The sequence below is a fragment of the Trichomycterus rosablanca genome, chromosome 13, assembly GCF_030014385.1.
Source record: "Trichomycterus rosablanca isolate fTriRos1 chromosome 13, fTriRos1.hap1, whole genome shotgun sequence".
NCBI classification, from domain to species: domain Eukaryota; kingdom Metazoa; phylum Chordata; class Actinopteri; order Siluriformes; family Trichomycteridae; genus Trichomycterus; species Trichomycterus rosablanca.
Window position 1 is genome coordinate 2,909,873 of NC_086000.1, and position 26,757 is coordinate 2,936,629.

The 26,757-nt window shown below is 43.3% G+C and overlaps 1 protein-coding gene across 1 annotated transcript; it reads right to left on the reverse strand.

Annotated features, from left to right (window-relative positions):
* Positions 1–277: 277 nt before the first annotated feature.
* Positions 278–14,481, reverse strand: pla2g4f.1 (phospholipase A2, group IVF, tandem duplicate 1). Its single transcript, XM_063007320.1, has 20 exons — positions 14,401–14,481; positions 10,568–10,640; positions 9,908–10,044; positions 9,586–9,714; positions 9,448–9,488; positions 8,809–8,851; positions 8,172–8,223; positions 7,938–8,077; positions 7,590–7,688; positions 6,455–6,489; positions 6,213–6,351; positions 5,650–5,786; positions 5,123–5,345; positions 4,778–4,892; positions 3,905–4,042; positions 3,705–3,812; positions 3,287–3,457; positions 2,703–2,872; positions 1,226–1,412; positions 278–632 (listed from the first exon to the last, which is right to left on the reverse strand). The coding sequence occupies exons 1-20, from the start codon at positions 14,434–14,436 to the stop codon at positions 427–429; spliced, it is 2,379 nt and encodes a 792-aa protein (XP_062863390.1). The 5' UTR covers positions 14,437–14,481; the 3' UTR covers positions 278–426.
* Between the last annotated feature and the right edge of the window lie 12,276 nt (positions 14,482–26,757).

Below are 26,757 nucleotides of genomic sequence, written 5' to 3' on the forward strand. Positions count from 1 at the left end.
TCTAGACCTTCATCAGTGGAAACAGGACGCTGCCCACGGGGAGATGTTGGCTGGATATTTTTGGTTGGTGGACGATTCTCAGTCCAGCAGTGACAGTGAGGTGTTTAAAAACTCCATCATTTATTTAGTTTCTTTATTGTTTATTGATGATCAGTAAAGACGGATGACTTGGATAACACAATCCTGAGAGTCATTGTTCATTTGACGTGAGCACACTGAGAAAAATATGTCTCGATATAAAATAATCAAACTTGTAACACATTTTTAAATGAACTACTTTATTAATATAATACTTTAAACATATAAAGTAAAACATAAAGGCTGATCTGACTGAACAATGTGTTCTTAATGTAGCACAGTGACACAGTTTTACAGATGTGCAATAAATTATTCTGGTTGGTTCATGGAGTGAAGATGTGAGCGCCTCTAGCCGGTGGCTTTTCTGCTCAGAACTTTCTCCAGCGTGTTGACGAGGACGTTCTTGTTGTTCATGACGTTATAGGCGTTGAGGTCCACCAGGCTCTGGAAGTCTTTGGGGGAGAACGTGATGTTGCTGGTGATGTACGGTGAGCAATTGGAGGTCACGTCGACGTTCCCTTCCTTCAGCTCCTTCTCGCCTTTTCTCTTCACGCCTGCGGGGCAAACCAACGCGAACACGGTTAGTGTATTCCACTGCAGTTCTGACTGAGGGGAGCAGTTGTAGCCTGAGGTACTAAGGTTGGGCCCTTAAACAAGGCCCTTAACCCTTAATTGCTCAGACTGTATACTGTCCTAGTACTGTAACTCGCTTTGGATAAAAGCGTCTGCTAAATGCCGAAAATGTAAATGTAAATCTGACATGCACGCAGTTGCAGACCACTTCTTTTCACCCGCCAGAGAGCCGTATTGCGTAGAGAGGAGCATGCACCGCTGTCTGTGAATCAGCTGTCTTTCGTGCAGGCACCTCCACCAGGCCGCAAATGCAGCAGCACTAAAGAACCCCACTGACCTCCCTCCCTCAGGCACGGCCTATTGTTCCTATCTGATGCCCGACCAGGTTAATAGTACAGCTGAAAAGCTGGAAATCTCAGCAGACCGCTGTGCCACCCGTGCACCCAAGGTCTCACCACGTTTAACAGACCAGATTTGTTCCCATTAAGTTTGCCATTTCATCCCAGTCAAACCCATCCTACTAATACGGGCACAGAGAAGTCATCAGCAGTAATTGTGAGTGTGACGCATTTACCTGGTGCTTTGAACTCTTTATAGGTGACGTTAATCAGTGGAAGGTGAATCACGATGGGAGCCTCCGGATTGTCCTGGTCCTCGAACACGTACACCTCCCTCACCGGCTCCGACTTGAGTTTGCTGAGGTCCGTTTTCGGGAACGGAATCTGGTGCTCGGCGCAGTACTGCTGGGTCTGCTTCAGGGTCTGTCACGTACGCACAGAGGTACAGAAGTTAGTAACCAAATCAATCAACATGCTACCGTCGCCAAATTGAGTACATTCAAATTTTCCTCCCAATCTAGTCGTATCCAATTACCGGACTGCATTACGCTTCCTCTCTACTGATGTTGACCTCCACTCTGACTGAGGAGAGCCGTGACTAACACACGCCCTGCATCTTTTCACCTGCACGAGACAGCGATGGGGACGTAATCGCACACACAGCGACTTGACTCATGACTTGCAAAAAAATGACTCCCTGGCGTCAGCATGTGTTAACATTAGTTAAATAGGGAATACCCTACGTAGTGCACTTCACAGGAACAACCGGGGTGAATGGAACGCTCCTACAGAATTGGTGCTAATGGTTGTAAGAGCGCTTTCTGAACCAATCAGACCTTCTGATTGTAATTGTTAGTAAGAAATGCTGTTATTTGCATTTATTCAGTTTGCGTCACACAGATGACGCGGTAATGAAACGCTCGATCGGCTTTCTAACCACTTCCTGTTTTAGTTTGGAGGTTTTTAATTATAAGCACATTTACAAAATAACGGATTCTATTCCTAATGGGACACACGCTTATAAATTTATTAGCATCTGGAAGAACAGAAGCTAAGGTAAGCAGCGGTTATGATTTCTTTGCTGTTTGGGATTTTGACCGCTGTGCCGTGATTTATCGAGCGCTTTTTTTTTGCAATGAAAACAAAACGTATCAGTTGAAGCTTTTAACTGGAACCTTCTTGTTACAGAAATTACATTCATTTACACGATGAGGAGGCAAGTAAAGGCACGAAGTAAAACGGCTAAATACACTCGCTAATCTGTTGTTGTTTTTTATCTGAACTTACAGATTATTCGTTTATTTCTACGCTACATTTCCAATATATGTTTTGTGTTTATTATATTGACTCATGACTTGACTCGAACTCTAGTTTAAAGACTTGTGACTTAACTTGGACTCCTATTTTGTGACTTGTGAACATCTCTGGCACGAGATGAGTTCAAATGTGGATCAGTCTTGCGCATGGAGAGTCACGCATCGATCTCTATTATCCGCCGTCTCTGATGCAGGTGCCATCGATCAAAAATCCCCCTCCGGCATCCAACCCTGACAGACGAGCCAGTCATTGTTCGTATAGGCACCCGACCTCTCGGTAGCAGAGCTGAGATGCAAACTTACGAGGTTTGAGATGTCAGCTCTGGTGTGCTAGCGTGCATCAAATCGTATGAAATCACTGAACGTGGCTCTTGATCTCTGTGCTGTTAGTTCTCACCTTGAGCCGGTCGTCCGTCCAGGAGTAGTCGAAGGACAGGATCACGTCGGCCCGTCTGCGCGCTCGTAGCACCGGCGGGAAGCCGGAATTAATGGCAAAGCCGGCGTCCACCAAACCGAGGTTGGGGTCCATTGGGGTCAGCTTGTTCGGAAAAGCATCTGGGTGTGTGTCTGCAACAAAACATCAAACACACACGTCACGTTTTACCACACATTACACCATCAATTACCTTAATGGCACTTAATGGTGTGGAAATAGTTTATGTGTATTACATTAACCACAAAACCACACCCACACACACACACACACACACACACACACACACACATACAGCATCTTGGTCATTCTTGAAATTCTCATTTTATTCCCATTAACCACTTTATTCTGGTCTGGTTTCGCCGGAAAATACTGGATGCAAGGCAGGAACACCCTAAATGAGGCGCCAGTCCATCGCAGGGCGATCCCTTCTTATTCGCATGTGAGTTAAGTCTTGCGCATGGAGAGTCACGCACCTCTGTACAGGCACAATTAATCAGAGTAAACCTGCGACAGTGTAAATAAACACTTCACAGCCAAGTTCTGACCTTTTGAGGTGTTGAACTCGTTGTTTTCGCTGTACAAGTTGTGCAGAAAGAATCCCCGCAGGAAGTTGAACACGTGGCTGATGAAGGGACGGCCGGTCAGAAACTTGTTCAGAGTCGAGGCTTCGTTACTGACCCGCATGGTGTCCAGCGTCGAGCGCTTGTTATCTGTTTCTACACAACAGAGGAAAAAACTTGGTCATTTCTTATCAACTGCATGGATTAACTGCATGACTGCAAGACTGGCTGTGTCTGAGGGAGGGAAGGCCAGACGGTATAACTGCTTCCCTCCCAGTACACAGAGACGTGCTGGATCCTCGACCACACTGTAATACGGAGACAATAACATGGTACCCGTCTCTGGCCAATCTAAATTTATCAACATATTGCACTCAGTATGACTGGGCCATGATATACTTACCGATGCTGTTGGTCCGCTCCGCTAACCAGGGGGTCCAGGAAGGACTCAATCCGGTGGCCAAACTCCAAAGTTGTGACAGGTTTGTAGAGAAAATACTGCTCCACATTCCTGCACTCAGACACACACTTTGTTAGACAGGTATTAAGTACAAATTCTATTTCCAGAAACGTTAGGATCAGTGAAAATGTCCCAGCACTGACCTAACAGGTAGGAGATTCGAGTCTCTGGTAGCTTCTTCACCAGGTGACCCAGGTAGAATTCGCTTCCAAAGTTTTCTGAAGGAACGTAGGCCCCGTATTTGGAAAATCCCACCTCGAACGGGGTGAACTCACACCACTCTGTAATCATTAAAGAAAACACACACACACACACACACACACACATATACAGTATATATATATATATATATATATAAATAAACCTCGGACCCACCGCAACCCTGACCAGGATAAAACTGTGGTAAAACAGAGAATGAATGAATGACTGAATGTTGCTAGTCAAGTTTAGCTACTTACACAAAGTACATCTTACAGAAAGCACAATTTCAATCTTCAAGTCAAGCTGTCCTTTTAAAGTTTGTACAGGAACACTATACTATAATGTACAGTGTAGTGTATATAGTGGAGAAAATTCTAGAAAAAGTCGTCATGAGCAGCCTCTCATATCTGTCTATCTATCTATCTGTCTGTCTGTCTGTCTGTCTGTCTGTCTGTCTGTCCATCTATCTATCCAGACAGACAAACACATAGTTATATAGATAATGAGATAGACACATAGATAAATAGGCAGACAGACAAACACATAAGTAGATAGACAGACAGACAGATAGATAAACAGGCAGATAGATAGACAGACCAGGTGACATTCTTGGCCCTTCTCAGCCAGCGTGGTGAGGGGGGAGGGGAGGGGTTACTGGTGGCATGATTTTAACAGGGAGGGGAATCGAAAACGACTAAATTGGGAGCAAATGGGAAGAAAAGCCTAAAACAAGCTTGTCGGCCCAGGCTGTGTTTTTTACATCTTTACATCATTCTTTATGAGAACAAGTCCCAGGATTTATGTGCTGTATTTACCAGGCACCATGGAGCCGCCGCTATCCTCCTTCAGGTTCACAGCGATGTAGATAGGGAGCGGGTTCTGACCCTCTGAGACTGCCCTCTGCTGGTCAGACAGTGTAGCTGTGTGCTTCTGAATATATAGAAATAATAAAATGAGTCTCTTATTTGTAAATCTCTTAAATGTAAATCATCAATTTAGGTAAACTGAGCAGGTATTATACCTAATAAATATTAAACAGTGTCTCATGATTTAATGAAATGAAATCATTCAGGCGGACAAATATAGAATATCAGAAACTATCAGAATCAAGAAGGGGGCAATTACTTTTTGTTTTGTGCTTTCCGAGTCACATGACTGACCTTGCCGAAGACGAGGTGCTCGATGGTGAGCCCCCACATGTCGATGGGCGAGACCGAGTACCCGTCACTCTGTTTCTGCCGCATCTCGGCGTAGTAATACTTCAGCTGCGTGGGCGTGAACAGACTGCTGACGCTCTTGGAGAGTTCCTTCTGTACAGGCGCGATCGACTTGTCCAGGTCCGCCTTCGACCAAGAGGGGTCGCTGTAGAGCTGAGACATAGCCCTTGAAAAGATGAAAGGGAAGAGGGTGCGGTGCAGAGTTTTAGGTGGCTTTTTTAGGTCTAGGGGGCCTCAGTGAGCCTAAGGGGGGGTGTTGCATTTAAATAAGATGAGTATTGACACATGGGAGATTTCTTGTGATGTCATATAGTATGGGTCCTTTCTGTGTGGAGTTTGCATGTTCTCCCCGTGTCTGCGTGGGTTTCCTCCGGGAGCTCCGGTTTCCTCCCACAGAGAAAAAAAGGTTGAGAACCGCAGCCCTAACGATTTTATGTAAACCTTTAATCTGTAATGTGTTCAGCACTCACCAGGTGGAGCCAGACACGGCGGTGATGTAGGTTACGGCGTCGAGCAGGCCGAGCTTCTGCAGTCCTTTCAGAGAGCCGTACATGGACGTCATGGCTCTGGAACCCCCTCCAGAAAACACCACCGCCACCACAGGCGCCTACACACCGTTAACACAGAGCGGCGGGTGAGCCTGAGGTACGTCAAGTATCTGAAGACATCGAGGCACGTCAGTGTTCCTCGACCTGCAGCCTGTCGGCCGCTGGAGGCCTTTGAATTTTGAAAGCCTTTAAGCCAATAAACTTGATGGACAAAAGTATTGGGACACCCCTTCTAATGTTTGTGTTTCAGCCACAACAACTGCTAACAGGTGTAATAAATTATATAAATGATAAAAATGATATGCAACAGTTTAAGGAAGTCCCTCTTCTGTTCCAGCATGACTGTGCCCTTGTGCACAGTGACCAGTGTCCTGACCTCAATACCACTTAACAGCTCTGGAATGAACTGGAACATCAGTTGAAGCTTTCTTGACCAACATCAGTGCCCAGCTGTACAACTTCTGTCTTTTGACCGTGCGTGTTACCTTGTTTGGATTCACAGGAGCTTTGAGCTTCAGTGCTTTCTGCAGGGCGAGGGCCGCCACCTCCCGTCTCTTCTCCAGAAAGGCCTTCTCCGCCGCAGGTATGTCGAAATCCAGACGCACCTTCAGATCCTCGTCGGGGCTGCTCCGCCGTGAGCGGTCGTAAAAAGATTTGAATTTTCTCAATAAGATAATAACTCAATAATAATCATTTTAAGAATGTTGAAATAAAATGCTAAAAATACCTGTCTACCATGTTCAACTGTAAACTCACCATCTCCTGTGGAATAGAGCACAAGATTTTAGTATCGTACCCCTGAGACATGAACCCCCTTAGGTACCCCCTTAAGCTCCCTAAATATTCCCATCAAACACAGAAGCACGAAGCCAGTACAGAGCTGTAAAAAATACATTCCCCCCTTTATTATTATTATATAATTACATACACACCGATCAGCCATAACATTAAAACCACCTCCTTGTTTCTACACTCACTGTCCATTTTATCAGCTCCACTTACCATATAGAAGCACTTTGTAGTTCTACAATTACTGACTGTAGTCCATCTGTTTCTCTGCATGCTTTGTTAGCCCGCTTTCATGCTGTTCTTCAATGGTCAGGACCCCCACAGGACCCCCACAGAGCAGGTATTATTTAGGTGGTGGATCATTCTCAGCACTGCAGTGACACTGACATGGTGGTGGTGTGTTAGTGTGTGTTGTGCTGGTACGAGTGAATCAGACACAGCAGTGCAGCTGGAGTGTTTAAACACCGTGTCCACTCACTGTCCACTCTATTAGACACTCCTACCTAGTTGGTCCACCTTGTAGATGTAAAGTCAGAGACGATTGCTCATCTATTGCTGCTGTTTGAGTCGGTCATCTTCTAGACCTTCATCAGTGGTCACAGGACGCTGCCCATGGGGCGCTGTTGGCTGGATGTTTTTGGTTGGTGGACTATTCTCAGTCCAGCAGTGACAGTGAGGTGTTTAAAAACTCCAGCAGCGCTGCTGTGTCTGATCCACTCATACCAGCACAACACACACTAACACACCACCACCATGTCAGTGTCACTGCAGTGCTGAGAATCATCCACCACCTAAATAATACCTGCTCTGTGGGGGTCCTGTGGGGGTCCTGACTAGTGAAGAACAGGGTAAAAGGGAGCTAACAAAGCATGCAGAGAAACAGATGGACTACAGTCAGTAATTGTAGAACTACCAAGTGCTTCTATATGGTAAGTGGAGCTGATAAAACAGACAGTGATTGTAGAAACAAGGAGGTGGTTTTAATGTTATGGTTGATCGATATATATTAAACTAAATTATTTATAAAATAAAAAACATATATATATATTTTATTTAAATATTAGTCCTCTCACCGCCTCCACGGGAACAGAGAGTTCTTGTGTGGATGTGAAGGGGCTCACAGGAGCCGACGCCAGACATAACGAAGCTTCATCAGTGTCCTCCTCTTCCTCCTGATTCAAACAAACAAATGATGTGTAAGCAGCATGAGCCTAGGGTCCACGCCACAGTGAATTTCACCCACCACTACCCTGACCAGGATAAATGAATAAAGAAAATAAATGAATGAAGAAAAAGTCTGTTCTTTTCATGGGTCACTGCGGATTTATTGTCACCCTGGCAGAAATACCATGACAGTACCAGCTGTGCCACTGTGCCAGCGTAAATCATCATGATGAGATACAAGCAACCCAGAGTTCTACCTTTACGACTTTAATTTCTGTCTCCAGGTATTTGTTGACGTAGTAGCGGACCGACTGCATGAGACTGGATTTCTTGGATGCCGAGATCACTTGATCCTCCTTGTACGCACCGGCCAACTTCAGCATCAGGCCCTGCTGCACTGGAGGACACACGGACGCAAACGCCACACGGTAAACATGCTTTATAAACGTTTATTTTTATTCGAACAACACACAAACTATGTAGTTTCTCACCAGTGCTGGGCAGCTTGTTTATTTTCACCTCTAGAGTGGACAGAGGGGCGGCCTGCAAGCACAGAAATGTACCAGATGAACTCAAAATGTACAAAATCCTGCCTGGATTTAAAAAACTGTGTGGTGCAGAGGTCTAATAACACACTAGTCCACAACCTCAACCTGGGGTCTCGGCGGTGCCCCCAGACTGGCTGGGCACTCAACAGACTACCCACAGAGTGCCCTGCCCTGCTGGTGGTAAGGCATAAACTGGCAACCTTCTGATTCCTAGTCCAGCCCTTTATTTCCAAATCTAGTCCTTTTTTCAAATCCATCCTACAATCGCTAACTATTCTGCAGAGTCTGCGATCTACGTCTGCATCGAAATGCACGCTGGTGCTTCTACCGAACAATAGAGGTCGCTATCGCAGCATCATCAAGGAGAAACCTTCACACATGGCCGATTGCGTCTGTCGAGCGCCTAACCAGGCTGAGGTTTGAACTCTCGCAACAGAGGCGGAAAATCTTTATACATAAACAAAACCACTGAGTAGCCTAGCGCTGCAATCCAAAATGCTAAAAAATTAAACTATTAAATTCGCTACAGTCAATGTTTTTGAGGTCTCTGCATTCAGGAGTGCGTAAGATGGAAGCTTACCACTAGAACTCCATTTGAGAAGTAGCCTTCAGGTGGCTCAGTACTGTAACACAATAGGTAACAAATTAAATGAATCAGTAGGGTACTTCTAATTTAAAGTAGATAAAAACACTTGGATCAGGTGCTTTTTCCTCTTATGAGATGATCTGAGCATGTGCAGAACAGGGATGAGAGTTTACATTTACATTCACTGCGTTTAGCAGACACTTTTATCCAAGCGACTTACAGTACTGTGACATTATATTATCTAAGCAATTGAGTCTAACAGTGGCAGCCTGGCAGTGGTGGGCTTGAACCAGCAACCTTTGATTACTAGTCCAGTATCTTAACCACTAGGCTACAACTGGCCAGTTATATCAGGAGAAGGGTGCTGAGGATGGAGCCGCCACACCACGAGTAAAGACATGCTGGTGTTTGGTGTGACAGACAGGCAAGAAGGGCCTGGGTTCAATTCCCTCCGTACTGTGATACGCCGTCTCTGGTGGGTAAAAAGAAGCGGTCTCGACTGCACAGGTGTCAGAAAGGGCGCATGTTGGTCTGCAGCTAAGCTCGGTCGGGGTAAGAAGCTGCAGCAGGGGGAGGTTACAGTACGGGAGTTGGATATGACTAGGTGAGAAGAGAGGGTCAAGTGTCTGTTACCTCTCTGTAAGCTCAAATTCCACCCACAGCTCGTCTTTCGTCTGAAAAAGATCCAGAAAAACACAAGTTGACATTTCGGCAGTTTATTTACGAGCTTTATCCCAGCGTCCGTTTGCGAGGACTCCCGAAGCTACTGACCTGCTCATCAGCGACGAAGACCTTGGTATCCTTCTGACCGAGTGTGAGGTTGCTGATGTCGAACAGGAAGCTGGTGCAGAGGTCATCGCTCAGTACGTCTTGGTCGTACACCGTCAGCTCCAGAATGTTCTAGAAAAGAAAAACAGGTCCACCTAGAATCATGAATTAGAATCGGTCACGCCGTCCATGGTCAACCAAGCTTTAAGACCGGTCACCATGAGCTTAGAGGCTATTGGGACCAAGTTTGTCGCTGATCACATGGGCACAGAGAAGCAGGAGCAAAGGCCTAAAGCAAAGGCAATGATGTTCATCTCTGACTCACCTTGACCTGGCTCTGCACTCTGAAGTGGAAGGCCTCGTTCCACTCCGGTGTGTTGCAGTTAGAAATGCACCTGGTGCTCAAGGTTCGAGCTGAGGCCGTGGGCAGCCGCAAGGTCACGTACAGGTCATTCTGATTAACTGTGGAAAGGTTTAATAGGGATTAAAATAAGAGCGAGAGAGAAAACAGACATATGTAAGACTAATCACTTTGAATGGTGTTCTATGGAAGCCAATTCCAGCCACCTACAGAGGTTCCCCCTTTTTCTCCCAATTAAATTGTATCCAGTTACTAAGTTGTATCTTTCCTACACCACTCCAAATCCTGACAGAGGAGGGCCATGCGTATCACAGTCCACTCAGTGTATAGTAGCCAACCGCTTCTTTTCCCCTGCAAGGGACGGGTTCAAACAGAGAGCAATATCACATATGGAGAGTCACGCACTGCTCTCCATTATTCCCCGTCTCTGTACAGGCCCCTTAGACCAGCAGACCCGACTCCCGACTGACACAATCAGTCAATCAGGTCTGTGTAGGCACCCGGCCAGTCGATTTCACAGCTAAGGTACAAACTCAGACCTCAGCGGTGCCGGGGTAGCGCATTAGACCTAATAACATAACGGCACTACTAGAAGACCTATCACCTAACTTGTGTGGTACTTACAGTAGTCGTACGCTTTGAGAAACTTTGCTCGGAGAACTTTGACAGTGAGGTTCCAGCGTGGTGACAGTTCCTTCTGGGAAAAAAAAGAGAAAAGGTCCAGTGAATAACTCCAATTTTGACTTTGTACCTACAAAAAAGTACAAAAATATGTTAAAAGATTAATGAGCAAGGATTCATAACTAGGTGTATAGAGCACAACTTGGACCCCTGAGCTTTGGAATATATATTGCTTGGTGAATCTACAGAATACTGGTTAGGTACAGTGGACGGTGCATAATAATACATTTAGCAGCAGTTGGGCCCTCACAGCAAGAAGGTCCTGGGTTTGTTCCCCAGGCGGGGTGGTCCGGGTCCTTTCTGTGCGGAGTTTGCATGTTCTCCCCGTGTCTCCGGTTTTTTCCCACAGTCCAAAAACATGCAGTCAGGTTAACTAGAGACACTGAATTGCCCTATAGGTGAATGAGCGTGTGAATGTGTGTGTGTGTGTGTGTCTGCTTTGCGATGGACTGGCGCCCCGTCCAGGGTGTTACTGTGTGCCTTGCCCCCATTGCCCCCCTCCGCGACCATGATTGGATAAGCGGTTAAGAAAGTGAGTGAGCGCATTTAGCGGACGCTTTTATCCAAAGGGACTTACAGTACTGTGACAGTATATTGTCTAATTAATTGAGGGTTAAGGGCCTTGCTCAAGGGCCCAAAAGTGGCAACCTGGCAGTGGTAGGGCTTGAACCAGCAAACTTTCGAATACAAGTCCAGTACCTTAACCACTAGGCTTAGATTTTGCACTCGCACTTCTAGTTTAATGAACACCAGGATGGATTGGTGCACCTTCCATGGACATTAATCCTATAAGACGTTCTCGAATGCAGACTGCAAAGTAGATTTCCAGATTTCCTCCTTCACCCATTTAGGCACACGGGGACAGGACACTCTGTTATGCTTGCCATGCCTGATACCACCTAAATTTTCCAGCAGTCAGTAAAAATCTTGACATGTTTGGTCTTGCAGAGCTTGGCAACCTTCTGCAGGAACAGGGCAGAGGCTGGTCGCTGTTCAGAACAAGAACTTGAAAAGGAACTTCAAATGTATTTTATGTGAGTAACAAACATTAATCGTTGGCTCAACCCAGTTCAGCCAACGGAAACCTGAAGTCTTCCGTCGAAAGTACATTTAATCATGTTGATGTGCCTGAGGGCCACTGGTATACCGCTTATACTTGTCTGATCGGTTCTTCGGCAGAACTAAACACTCCAGCTCAGCAGTTCTCGAACCGTTGTGTGTGTACAACTGGAAGTGCGCAAACACCTCAGGAGGTCAGACAGGTGACTTTGGAACGATAAGATTGAAGTTTAAATACTGTGTAGGCTACGCAGACACCGAAACGTAAATAAGTCTGTACAACATACCTGTGCTTGAGGTGTACTTTTGTCAGGACAGAAATCGAAATAAAAATACAGACTACATTCATACTACAAGTTTGCTCTTAAGTCTGGACCATAAATACACACATAGCAACCTTAAAATGTATTTGTTTGGAGGTAAAAAGTTCCAAAAATGTCATTAAATGTCATTAAACTAATAAGGAATAGTTTGTCCACCTAGATCTACACGTGTACCGTACAATGAAATTCTTCTCCCACATATCCCAGCTTATTTGGAAGCCGGGGTCAGAACCCCTGGAGCAGACAGAGCTAAGGGCTTTGCTCAAGGACCCAACCATGGCTGCATAGCAGAGTCTGGATTTGAACCGACAATCTTCCAATTGATAGTCCAAAGCTCTACCCACTAGGCTACCACTGTCCAGGCTACCACTGTCCCCAAGGACAGGCAACAGTTGGAGCCTATTCAGGGTAGGGTTGGGCGGTATGACGATATTACCGTATACCGCGGTATTCAAAAATGGTGACGGTATTTTTTAAATGTGCAGCGCCGAATTTCTGCTTCAGGTTTACCTTGAAAACTGAGACTTTAGGACATGCGCGCATCCACAGTGAGGGAGGGGTGGGAGGGGTAGGCGGTTGGAGCTCGCTGATTGGCTGTGGGGTGCTTACTGGTGATAACCCAGAGAGACGAGTGAAGAGCCACACTGGCTAGCGTTAGCTGTGAGCTAACAAGCAGAAACTGAAAAACGGCTCGTCTTTTAATTTTTCAAAATCAACATTTTTTATCAGTTCAACCGGAAATGAACACGAGCGCGTGCGTGCGCGGACATGTACTTATTTACTAAATATATCTTCAGTGTAAATCGAGCACAAGTGTTGAGAAAAAGGAGCAAACAGTAATAATAACGTTACGCCCAATCCGCTGTTCTGACTCTTGTCTGCCATAGATTTTTCTGCCTATGTGAGAACTATTTTTTCCTAAATAAAAGCGCTATATTAAGAAAAAAGAACGTCTCACCTGTCGTGTAATGTGAATTATAAAATATATAGTCTGGCCCTTTAAGAATGTTAAGTGCACTATAGGGCGTAGGGAGCGAGTGTGTAGGGAAGAGATCGGATTTGTACCGTTTCTGTGCTCGTGTTTTGCACTGAGCTTGTGTGATATTTAAAGTAGCGTTCTCGTTAAACCACTCAAATGTTTGGACTTTGAATTATTTTAACATTATTTTACATCACCGTCATCGCAACATGAACATTTACATTCATATTTTTTGTTACGGTATAGAACTTAATTCTGGATTACAGGCAGAACTAATCGTACACGTTCATACACTTGTAAGAAATATCTGTAACTATAAAGTAAGCAGTTAACTTTTGAAATATATTGAAGTGTGTAGCTGCTATTATTCTGTTTTGTGTGGGCAGAGAGAGATTACAATGCCAAAATGTTATGTGTTAATGTTTGTGTTAAAGTGTAATTGATACACGTGCATTTATACTTATGCGTATTTATTATAGATCAGATAAGATAAGCAATGTTTGACGTTCAGATTGTTAAATCTTTTTATAATAAAACATTGAAGTATTGTAATTACACTCAAGTGTGTACACTGTACAGTTTGCCCCCCCGCCCAACCCTAATTCAGGGTCAAGAAAACCCAATTTGTCTCTTATTCTGATGGTCAGATGGTCACATATTATCCAAAATCCACCTAAATCAGGTCTGCTATTATCTAAAGCTGCTAAAAACAAAACAACCGTTGACTTTACAGTTGCTCCAGTAGCTACTAATTTATGGCAGACCTGGTCTTATGTGGTTCTCGAATTCCCAATAGATAGGTAGGTAGGTAGGTAGGTAGGTCGGTCGGTAAGTAGGTAGGCAAGTCTTACTGTACCTAACTATGTAGCTAAATAAATAGAATAAAGATATGTGATATGTAATGTGTAATATTACACAGTTCCTCAGTACTATCTGACCCTGGGAACAATTTTTACCCTCCACATTACATAACAGTTCTGGGTGTTCTTCCGGATCTTGGTGAAGAGACCACTGTTCCATAGACTTTACACTTACGTTTAGTTTAAGATGATTAATTTACCAATGTAGAAAAGTAATTGTGATCCACTTTCAGTTAGAAGCCTTGGAGTCTCATGTTAGATGATGCTCTTAAGCTGTCACTGTTGTTTCAGCACCTCTTGCCAGATCTGTTTTAGTGTTTTTTTAAAGCATCTGGTCAGGTCTGGACAGAGACCACTGTTCCATTTCCTAACAACTTAACAAGTAGCTGTATTTATATGGGCACAGAGAAGTCACCTGCTGTTATTTGCAAATACATCCAAACCCCTTCCTACAACAAATGAACAATAATAGAACAACTGCAAAAGTCATTACAATGTCCTATCACTAATACATCAAAAATATCTCAATAAAATACATTTCTTGTATTTACTTACACTTGTAGAAGTGGCAGAAGACGATAGATACGCCATAACCTGTAGTTAAGTGTGTTTATGTTTGATTTATAAAACACCTGGGAGCCGAAATGGAGGAAAGGTGTGAACCAGCAGGTCCGCACCGCGTGTGAGTTCAAGCGATCCGCCTCAAAAAAGCTGCTGCACCGCTATTATATACAGTACGGCAAGGTGTCAAACAGCGTCACACGGCCAGTCTACCGTAAAGTACGTAATATGCGCACTTAGTCTGAAGCGATTGCATCAATATCAGAGTCAGAGTCAGAGAGGTTTTATTGTCATTTCAGCTACATACAAGTACATATTGAAACGAAACAGCGTTCCTCTAGGATCACGGTGTAACACGGTACAAAAAGTGCAAGACAAAACAGTGCAAATACAACAATAATACAAAAAATCCTATAATAAATAACTACAAAAGATATTCCTAATTATCCCTAATCTAAACAAGTAATTAGAACACAGGACTAAAGACAAGTGTTAGTACATGATGGTGAATAGATGATACAATGGTTCCTGAGGTAGTGACATGTTGTACATTAGCAGCGTAAAATTGGCAATGCAGATAAGGTGCCTAAAAAGTAAATATGGTGCAAAATACAAGTAAGGTGCAGAAATTATTGTGCATTTCCAGGAGGTGTGCAAAAATACAAGTAACATAGTCAAAAATGCAAGTAACAGTCAATACAGATCAGTGTGTGGCAGCAGAAAATTTCCGGAGGAAATTGTTATAGTACTGAGTTGAGGAGTCTGATTGCTTGAGGGATAAAACTGTTACACAGTCTGGTTGTGTTAGTCCGGATGCTATGATATGATAAATAAATCATAATATGACGCTAGCATTGAGCTAACAACCAGAAATGAATTGTATTGCTTATAAAACACGTTTACCTGCTTTATTGTACATTAATTTAACTACAGTTGAAGTCATATGTTTACATACTTTTGTAAAGAACCACAAAATGTATACTATACCATCACATCACATGTACACTATATGGCCAAAAGTATTTGGACACCTGATTGTGAGCTTGTTGTACACTCCAGTTGAAATACAAATGGTGTTAAAATAAAGTGACCTCTGTGTAATCTTTTCGCTATAACAATGGATGGCCACGCTTCTGAGAATGCTTCTCACAAGACTTTAAGGATTAAGTCTGTGGGAATTTGTACCCATTAAGTCAAAGGACATTTGCCTCAATTGATGTCCCAGTTCATTTCAAAGCTGTCCACTAAGGCTAAGGTCAGGCTAAGGCTTTGTGCAGACCACTTGAGTTTATTTAAATCAAACTTGTTTGTTCATGTCTTTATAGAGCTTGATTTGTGCACCCGGGCTCAGTCTTGCTGGAACAGGAAAGTTCTGTCCCTAAACTGTTGCTGCCAAGGTTGGAAGCATATCATTTCCTTTATATGGCTGATTTATTACACCCGTTGGCAACTGTTTTTCCTGGAATACATAACTTTGCAGGCAAACTAGTCCTATAAATATGGTCACAGAGAAGCCAGGGGTTATAAATGATTATAATTGCAAACAAGGAATTAGGAAGTCATGCTGCAAGGTTCAGGTACATTGTAAAACTTGATACACAGATAAATCATATTTAATGTTCCTTTAGAAAACCCACAACAAACTTGTAAGTCTTCCAGTCTTTAGTCAAAGAAAAGAACAGTTACACAAGTTACTGAAATCCCAGGACTGCACATGTACTACAGAAATAAAAAGTGTACCTTCATGTGGAACAGCTGCCAGTTCTTGGTCAAGAAGAGCTGAAAAATAAAGAGAAAATGAAAGCCAAGGTGGGTTATATTTATCTGAAAACCTGTTCAACCTGAGTTGTTGGTGTAGGTGTTGGTGTTTCAAAGAACACTATAAGTAGTTAAAGACACATTAGGCAGTGATGCAACTCTGCCTACTGTCGTAAACAAAACACTGATTATGTCAATGATAGTGTTATTTAGTTGTTGAACAGAACTGTGATGCAACTCAGCCATGACATTTTCTGTATGTGGTTGGCAGTCAAAAAGTGTTTGTGGTTGGAAAACTTAATATATGGAATAAGACTAGTCATGGGGATCAAACACGAGACTGGCATACCATTGCATGGCATCACATGCTCCGTTTTCTTCCTCTTTTTTTTTTCTTTTCATGGGGAGACCCCATTTGTGTTGTTTTCCAAAACCCTAAAACACATTTTCTTTCATCACTGTGGGTGAAAATCATCAACAATCCACAGTAAATGGCAATTATACCCATTCAAAATCTAATTCAAAACACAATAAAAGTCAAAGGGTCTGAATAATTTCTGAATCCACTGTAATTATGTAAATATATATAATATTTTATATAAAATCTTATATTTACAGGCCACTTTATTTGAGAGATGAAGAAACAGAGCCAAAATAACATTTACATGTTCTTCTTTTACTACCAAAATAACGACCCCAAAATGAATTAGGTTTTTATTATAAGAACATATTCATAAGTGGAATTACAGGTCACATCATCGTGGCTGAGGTTCTGTTTTAAATTTTAGGTTCTTTGGTTTTCTACCTTTGTCCACCATGGTAGCTTAGTGGTTAAGGTACTGGAATAATAAAGTCTGATAGCTGAAGCCCCATCACTGCCAGGTTGCCACCGTTGAGCCCCTAAGTGAAGCCCTTAACCATCAAATGCTTGCATTTGTTTAGTCACAATTCTGAGGCACTTTGAATAAAATAATTTGCTAAAATGAAAATGTTCTTCAAGGTTTTTGGAAGCCAAGGTCAGAACACACACACACACACACACACACACACATACTATGCCTGGGCCATACCCTCCGAATCATAGCCAATCATGTCTGTACGTAGGTACCCGACTAGCTGATAGCACTGCTGGGAATTCAAACCCTGAATCCCAGTGGTAGTGGGCTAGCCAGTGCCCACAGTTTTATATCATATATAATAAACACACCAACATACAACATTGCAACATAACATAAAGCAGCATCTATAACTAAGCCAACAACTTAACCTATAGAAAAATACGAGTGGCATAGTGGATAGTAAAGGTGGCGCACAGCTCCAGGATCCTTTGGACTTGGGTTCAAACCTGTTTGTGCAGATTTTGGCATGTTCTCTTCATGTTAATACGGTTTTCCTTTGCAAATCCGGTATCTGTTCCTGCCAGAGGTAAAATCATACAATCATTAAACACGATGATTTGTTTGATACCTGTCAGCTAAAATGTCATAAATGTAGATAGCGCACAAACAGAATCATTACACTCATGTTTCTTTTTCCTGGTCAGGGTCACAGTGTGTCTGATTTCCCTGGTATCACTGGGATTGCAATACAGTAACATACCCAGGAGAGGATACTAATCTGTCATGAGGCCTTGGCCACCCTCCCCTCTCAGATATAACTAATTATGTCTGTATGTAGAGGCCTGACTGGCCAATAGCACCGCTGGGGATTCGAACCCTGGATCCAGGTGGGAGTGGCTAGTGTAATTTATCACCGTGCGGAGATACAGAAGATACAGATTGTTATTATTATTACTATTTTTTTTTTCTTCTTATATTTGTTATCATTATTATTTTTATTATCATTATTAGTGCTAATATTGTTATTATTATATTATTATTATTTGTATTATTATTGTTGTTGTTTTTTGTTAGTATTATTTTTCTAATCATTATTATTATAATTATTATATATTATTTGCAATATTGTTATTATCATTATTAGCTTTGCTACTGTGGTTGTTCATTATATTATTATTATTTGTATTATTATTATTATTATTATTATATTATTATTATTATTATTTGTATTATTATTATGATTAATTTTAGACTTGGGACAGCAGGTAAAATACAAATATAGACAGAAAGCAGTTGTTTGTTTATGATCTTTTATATACTGAATTTAAAAAATGCAAAATGCAAACAGCAAAAAATGTTAATCTTACCTTAAAAACATTTCAAAAAAAGTTGGGACGGCCGAAATAGGACTGGAAAGTGTGGTAAAGCAGGATGTCTTGACAATCTGTGACCACTTGATGCTGCTGCTGGATCACTTGTGGGGGTCCGGGATTAAATTCCTTCTTCAGGGAGGTCTCCCTACTCCCTACTGTTCACAAACAGGAGCAGAGTCTGATATAAAGAAAGTGCTGGTTACTCTTAACCATAAAGAGACTTAAATCTTGTCATTGCAAAAGAGGACCAGGACAAAAACCAACAGAGCCAAGGATTAAAATTTCACTTAAACTGTAGTGCTGATTAAGTGATTTGTAAACGTTGCATTAAATGAAAGATCTAGTGGTCTCAGACTTTTTGGTCCTCACTGTATGTGCGGACTGAGTAAGTATTCAGACCCCTTGACTTTTTGCAGACTTTATTGTGCTATAGATTTTATTTTATTGTGTTAATTAATCTCCCACAACGACAAAGTGAAAACATGTTTTGGAGGGTTTTATTATTTAAAAATGAATGAAAGTAAAAACCTGAAATCTGTTATTTACAGAAGTATTCAGACGTCTTGCTTTGGCACTCCAAATTGTGTTCAGGTTCCTCCTGCTTGTTGTGTAGAACTAAACCGAAGTCGATCCGAAGAACTCCTGCAATCTAAGGAAAAAAATGAAGACATAAAGTCCAAGGAACCGTCTGTGCATCTCTAATCAATGTGTGGTGAAGGATTGATCAGGACGAGGATATAAAACAATATCTACATTTTCAGCATTTAGCAGAAGCTTTTATCCAAAGCAACCTACAGTATACAGTCTAAGCAATTAAGGTTTAAGTGGTGGGGCTTGAACCAACACCTTCTGCGTACTAGTCCAGTACCTTAACTGCTAGGCTACAACTACCCCCATATTGAAGGCTTTGAGTGTCCTAGGACCACAGTGACCTCAATCATTTTGAAATAGAAGCTTGGTACATACAGTATTTATATTTTCTTTTTTTAAATGCATTTTCTCCCTTTCTCTCCATTTTAACATGTCCAATTGCCCGATTGCGTCATGCTTCCTCTCCACCAATGCTGATCCCCGCTCTGATTGAGGAGAATGAAGCTAACCCATGCCCCCTCCGACACGTGGGCAGCATGCCGTATGCATTTTTTCACCTACACTTTGACGAGTGCAGTGCAGCTTAGCACTGTGTACGGAGAGACACACCCTGAGAGCACTCTTTTCTCACCTCTGTGCAGGCGCCATCAATCAGCCAGCATAGGTCGTAATTGCACCAGTCATGAGAGAGAGACCCCATACGGCTTAGTCCCGCCCATATCTGAACAACAGGCCAATCGTTGTTCATGTGGCCGCTCAGCCTTAGACGGTAGGCAGAGCTGAGATTCGATGCTATGTATTCGAGATCTGGTTCCAGCGTGTGTTTTTACCGCTGCGCCACCTGAGCGGCCCTAGAAGCTTGGTAGAACCTTGAATGTTTTTAGAGTTGGATGGCTGGCCAAATTGGGCCAAATTGGTCTTGGAGGTCACCATTTGGTGCAGAACCTGTCGGACAGGCAACCATCTCTACAGCACTCGGGCCTTTATGACAGCGTGGCAAGATGAAGGTCAGAAAAACTACAGCCTGCTTGGAGTTTGGACTCACCAGGCCATTAGCGTCTCTTATTTGAAACATGGTGGAGGCAGCATGTTCTTCTGGGGTGCTTTCAGCAGCAGGAACTAGGAGACTGGTGATTGTGGGATGCATGAAGGACAGTTCAACGTTTGACGTGCCAATGACACAAAGCATAGAGCCAGAAGAACTGGTGATCTGGTGCAGACCAAATTAAATATCTGTGGAGAGCATCTTGCTATGAAGAGTGGGATAAACTGCCCAAATCCAGGTAGTGAAAGGATTTGCAAATCATCGTTATCTGTATTTATTTAAATTTTTTCTACTGTTTAAGATCATTAAACCAATTGCGTATTTAAATAAGTAACACGACAGTCTACAGTTAGAAGGCTGGTACTTCTTCACCACTGTTTTAAGTTAAAAACGGCCGTCGTTCTCTTTAATCCGTCAGCGTTGTGTGTTTTACTGAGCTCTAAATGACCGCGTGTGAGGCCGAGACCTTGTGCTTTGTCCACCTCGCTCGCTCGAGTGTGTTTAAAGCTCTGGATAATAAAGCATGCTTTAAGTCAATCCTACAATGACATTCCTGAAGCAAAATACCACACACACACACACACACACACACACCGAGGGTCAGAATAACACATTTAGGCAGCATCCACACTCCACCTACAGGAATTCACTCCTCTGTTGTGACTCGCAAAAGGGCTCCAGCCGTGGAGAGGCAGGACGATGCGCCGCCATCGATTTTTTTATGAATGTGTTCGGCGAGGACGTGAATGGCTGAAGATCAGGTGTGTGTGTGTGTGTGTGTGAGTGTGTGTGTGTGTGTGTGGGTGTGTTGGCGTGAAGGTCACAGCAAAAAAGCACATGGACATGTCATTATTATAAAGAAAAGCATTTCTATCTATTAAATGGACAGTTCCATTTTTAATTACAGTAAACAAACGGTCAGAGAGATGAACAAACACTATTACTGCAAAAGTATGTGGACACCGGATCATAAGACACTATTATGTCAAAAGTATGTAGACAGCGGAACATAAGCTTGTTGGACAAACACTACTACATCAAAACGATGTGGACACCGGACCATAAGACACTATTACTGCAAAAGTATGTGGACACCGGATCATAAGACACTATTATGTCAAAAGTATGTGGACACCGGACTATAAGCTTGTTGGACAAATACTATTACATCAAAACGAGGTGGACGGACCATAAGACACTATTACGGCAAACGTATGAAGACACCTGACCATAAGCTTGACGGACAAACACTATTGAACCAAAAGTATGTAGATACTGGACCATAAGACACTATTACACCAAACGTATGTGGTCACCAAACCATATGCTTGTTGGACGAACACTATTACACCAAAAGTATGTGGACACCGGACCATAAGACACAATTACATCAAAAGTATGTGGACACCGGACCATAAGCTTGTTGGACGAACACTATTACACCAAAAGTATGTGGACACCTGACCATAACACACTATTAGGCCAAAAGTATCTGGACACCGGACCATAAACTTGTTGCACAACCCATTCCAAAAGCATGGGCATCAAAATGGACTTATGCCCCACTCTCCTCTTGGCAGCTACAGCTTGGCATGGCTATGCCTCTTTTGGAAGATTCCGTGGCATGCACCAAGAGAATGGTATAAGCCTAAATGCTAGACCTCTACACCAAGGTGGTCTAGTAGCTCAACTCGACAACACTATACTACCACAGTAGTAACAATTTTAAGCACGATAGTGGTGACGCACACGTCCCTACGAGTGTATGTAAACTTTTGACCTCGGCTGTATACAACCAGGATCCAGATTCTCTGACGTGGAGTGATCTGTGAGTGGGTGCAATATTTATTTCCTCAGGATTTTCCACAATAGGCGCGTCCCGGCCGTCTCCTTAAAAGCTAATGAACCTCCGGCTACAGGCGGACGAGGCGCTTTCTTAAGACCCGTGATGAGACCTTATTTATCGCCCGCCTCCGGACCATTTGCCGTGTTGTGATGTTGTGCCGGCGTGCTTCGGGCTCTGCGCCATTAACGTGGGTGAGCCGCTAAAGAGGTGCCAAAAGCATTAGCAGCAAAAAGGTAGCAGGCGTCTAGAAAAGACCTTCCTAATCAGCAATAATGAGCTATTAGAAGAAGATGGAGCTCTACCTCCAGCCCTCCCTCCCGCCGTTCCTCCCGCCACTCTGCTCGTCCTGTCTTCATCTGACTACCCTACGCTCGGGTGTCTGTATCTGTCTCTCTGCTTATTCTCTCATTCTCTTCGACTCTGTCTGTCTGTTTCTCTTTCATTAGGTGAGACGTATTTCTTCACGGCTAATGGACGGACTGGATGGACGACACAAACACATTTATTTAATTACGTGCCTTAAAACATGTGGTCAGTGTAGATAAAGATCTCAGGCTCGTCTCCCAAAATGTGGGTCTGGACCAAGGCCGTAATCACAATATACACCCATCAGCCATAACATTAAAACCACCTCCTTGTTTCTACACTCACTGTCCATTTTATCAGCTCCACTTACCATATAGAAGCACTTTGTAGTTCTACAATTACTGACTGTAGTCCATCTGTTTCTCTACATGCTTTGTTAGCCCCCTTTCATGCTGTTCTATAATAGTCAGGACCCCCACAAGACCACCACAGAGCAGGTATTATTTAGGTGGTGGATCATTCTCAGCACTGCAGTGACACTGACATGGTGGTGGTGTGTTAGTGTGTGTTGTGCTGTTATGAGTTTAAAACACCTCACTGTCACTTCTGGACTGAGAATAGTCCACCAACCAAAAATATCCAGCCAACAGCGCCCCGTGGGCAGCGTCCTGTGACCGCTGATGAAGGTCTAGAAGACGACCGACTCAAACAGCAGCAATAGATGAGCGATCGTCTCTGACTTTGCATCTACAAGGTGGACCAACTAGGTAGGAGTGTCTAATAGAGTGGACAGTGAGTGGACACTGTGTTTAAAAACTCCAGCAGCGCTGCTGTGTCTGATCCACTCATACCAGCACAACACACACTAACACACCACCACCATGTCAGTGTCATTGCAGTGCTGAGAATGATCCACCACCTAAATAATACCTGCTCTGTGGTGGTCCTGTGGGGGGTCCTGACTATTTAAGAACAGCATGAAAGGGGGCTAACAAAGCATGCAGAGAAACATATGGACTACAGTCAGTAATTGTAGAACTACAAAGTGCTTCTATATGGTAAGTGGAGCTGATAAAATGGACAGTGAGTGTAGAAACAAGGAGGTGGTTCTGTTTGAATCGCCTTGAAGTAATTTGTGAGAACCGACAGAAAGTAGTAACACTGTTACACCAAAAGTATGTGGACACCAGATCATAAGCTTGTTCGACAAACACTGTTACACCAAAATTATGTGGACGCCGGATAGACAAACACTATTACACCAAAGGTATGTGGACGCTGGGTCATAATCATGTTGGACAAACACTATTATGCCAAAAGTATGTGGACCCTGGACCATAAGACACTATTACGCCAAAAGTATGTGGACTCCGGACCATAAGCTTGTTCGACAAACACTATTACACCAAAAGTATGTGGACACCGTATGCTGTTTTTCAATTTTGTTTTGTATTGGATCAGCTTTACTGTGATCCCTGTCACACTGACCCAGAGAGCGGCCTATTTACGGGGGGTACGGGGGGTGAACATGTGCTTACTTTTGGGGCTCAACAGCACTGTTGGTCTCATAGCTTCCCAACCCCGACTCTGGATCCAAAACCGTGTCATAATATTTTGTGTTAATGATCTTGAACCAAATCACGTGAGTACACGGCCCCGACTCTACTGTGTGTTTTTGTCAAGGTGCACATACAGCTGGTCCCTGTCACACCAAAACCCTCCTTTTTTTCCCAAGCTTGTACTCAAACGGCGCTTGAGAATCGGCCCTCGTACCCCCCCCCCCCCACCTTTACACCCTCTCTTAGCCCCCTTCTTACCTTTTCTTTAAACAATCCCTCCCTTCCTCCACTTAGCTCTTCTTCTTTAAACAATCTCAGCATCTCTCTTTTTCCCTCAACAGGCCGGCTCCACACACTCGCTGAATGAAGTTAGCGCTCCGGTTCTTCTCCCTCGCCCCCTTGCCCTACCCCCCCCCCCCCCCCCCCCCCCTCCACGGTTCCTCCACGATTCCTGAGCAGACACACTCGCTGAATTGTTTGTTAATAGTCCAATTAGATAATTGCCATCTTTCTCCCCTCGCGCGCTCTCTTTCCCATAAAGCGGTGAAAGGATTTAGGGAGGGAGGGGGGTCAGGGGGTTCAGAGGGAAGAGGCCTTCTGGCCCGACAAGGTGACGAGAAGGGCCCGAGTGCACCGCTGTTGGCTTGAATTGAGTCATTGTAGCCTAATCAATTGTCTTATTGGATTACCCACCGCGGCTGTTCTCCCAGATATTGTGGTGTCGACAATGACAATAAGTGCGAGTGGGCCGGTGGGGTGTGTGTGTGTGTGTGCGTGTGTGTTGCGGGTGTGCGGTGGGGTGCTGGAGGATTTTTTAGGTGCTTTTTCTCTATTCTGGCTCATTTAACCCCTTCGAATGATATATTCACTTACTTGGTTAAATTTGACATTTAAAAATCTACAAATCTATATTTGTGTTATTATAAATAGCTGAGTGTGTGCTCTTTCTCACACTTTGTCTCTTTGGACTAATTAGGGGGGGGTCTTTTTTGGACTAATTAGCCTTATTATGCAAACCCCCCCCCCCCCCCCCCCCCCCCCCAAAAAAAAATACTATTATTTTTCTATTATGTACAAAAATAGATATTTGTCTGATCTGCAGTCTAAAACATTAATATCAACATACCCCTTAGCTTAGTGCCTTTGTATGGAGCAGCTTGTTTGTTTACACTATACATTCATTTTAAACACTTTCAACCCACAGTTCATACAGTTCTTTTTATCTAAGTGCCTATTGGTGCTTCAGCAGCTTGTTTGTTTACATTTTGACACATTGTACATTATTATATAACTATATATATATATAACTATTATGTAACTAAATGATATAAATTATATGCTTAAATTATAAAACTTTGTGGCAACAGTTTGTGGATACACACACACACAAACACACACACACACACACACACACACATATATATATATATATATATATATATATACACACACACACACACACACACATATATATATATATATATATATGTATGTATATATATATATGTACAGTGTATCACAAAAGTGAGTACACCCCTCACATTTCTGCAGATATTTAAGTATATCTTTTCATGGGACAACACTGACAAAATGACACTTTGACACAATGAAAAGTAGTCTGTGTGCAGCTTATATAACAGTGTAAATTTATTCTTCCCTCAAAATAACTCAATATACAGCCATTAATGTCTAAACCACCGGCAACAAAAGTGAGTACACCCCTTAGTGAAAGTTCCTGAAGTGTCAATATTTTGTGTGGCCACCATTATTTCCCAGAACTGCCTTAACTCTCCTGGGCATGGAGTTTACCAGAGCTTCACAGGTTGCCACTGGAATGCTTTTCCACTCCTCCATGACGACATCACGGAGCTGGTGGATATTCGAGACTTTTCGCTCCTCCACCTTCCGCTTGAGGATGCCCCAAAGATGTTCTATTGGGTTTAGGTCTGGAGACATGCTTGGCCAGTCCATCACCTTTACCCTCAGCCTCTTCAATAAAGCAGTGGTCGTCTTAGAGGTGTGTTTGGGGTCATTATCATGCTGGAACACTGCCCTGCGACCCAGTTTCCGGAGGGAGGGGATCATGCTCTGCTTCAGTATTTCACAGTACATATTGGAGTTCGTGTGTCCCTCAATGAAATGTAACTCCCCAACACCTGCTGCACTCATGCAGCCCCAGACCATGGCATTCCCACCACCATGCTTGACTGTAGGCATGACACACTTATCTTTGTACTCCTCACCTGATTGCCGCCACACATGCTTGAGACCATCTGAACCAAACAAATTAATCTTGGTCTCATCAGACCATAGGACATGGTTCCAGTAATCCATGTCCTTTGTTGACATGTCTTCAGCAAACTGTTTGCGGGCTTTCTTGTGTAGAGACTTCAGAAGAGGCTTCCTTCTGGGGTGACAGCCATGCAGACCAATTTGATGTAGTGTGCGGCGTATGGTCTGAGCACTGACAGGCTGACCCCCCACCTTTTCAATCTCTGCAGCAATGCTGACAGCACTCCTGCGCCTATCTTTCAAAGACAGCAGTTGGATGTGACGCTGAGCACGTGCACTCAGCTTCTTTGGACGACCAACTGAGTGTCTGTTCTGAGTGGACCCTGCTCTTTTAAAACGCTGGATGATCTTGGCCACTGTGCTGCAGCTCAGTTTCAGGGTGTTGGCAATCTTCTTGTAGCCTTGGCCATCTTCATGTAGCGCAACAATTCGTCTTTTAAGATCCTCAGAGAGTTCTTTGCCATGAGGTGCCATGTTGGAACTTTCAGTGACCAGTATGAGAGAGTGTGAGAGCTGTACTACTAAATTGAACACACCTGCTCCCTATGCACACCTGAGACCTAGTAACACTAACAAATCACATGACATTTTGGAGGGAAAATGACAAGCAGTGCTCAATTTGGACATTTAGGGGTGTAGTCTCTTAGGGGTGTACTCACTTTTGTTGCCGGTGGTTTAGACATTAATGGCTGTATATTGAGTTATTTTGAGGGAAGAATAAATTTACACTGTTATATAAGCT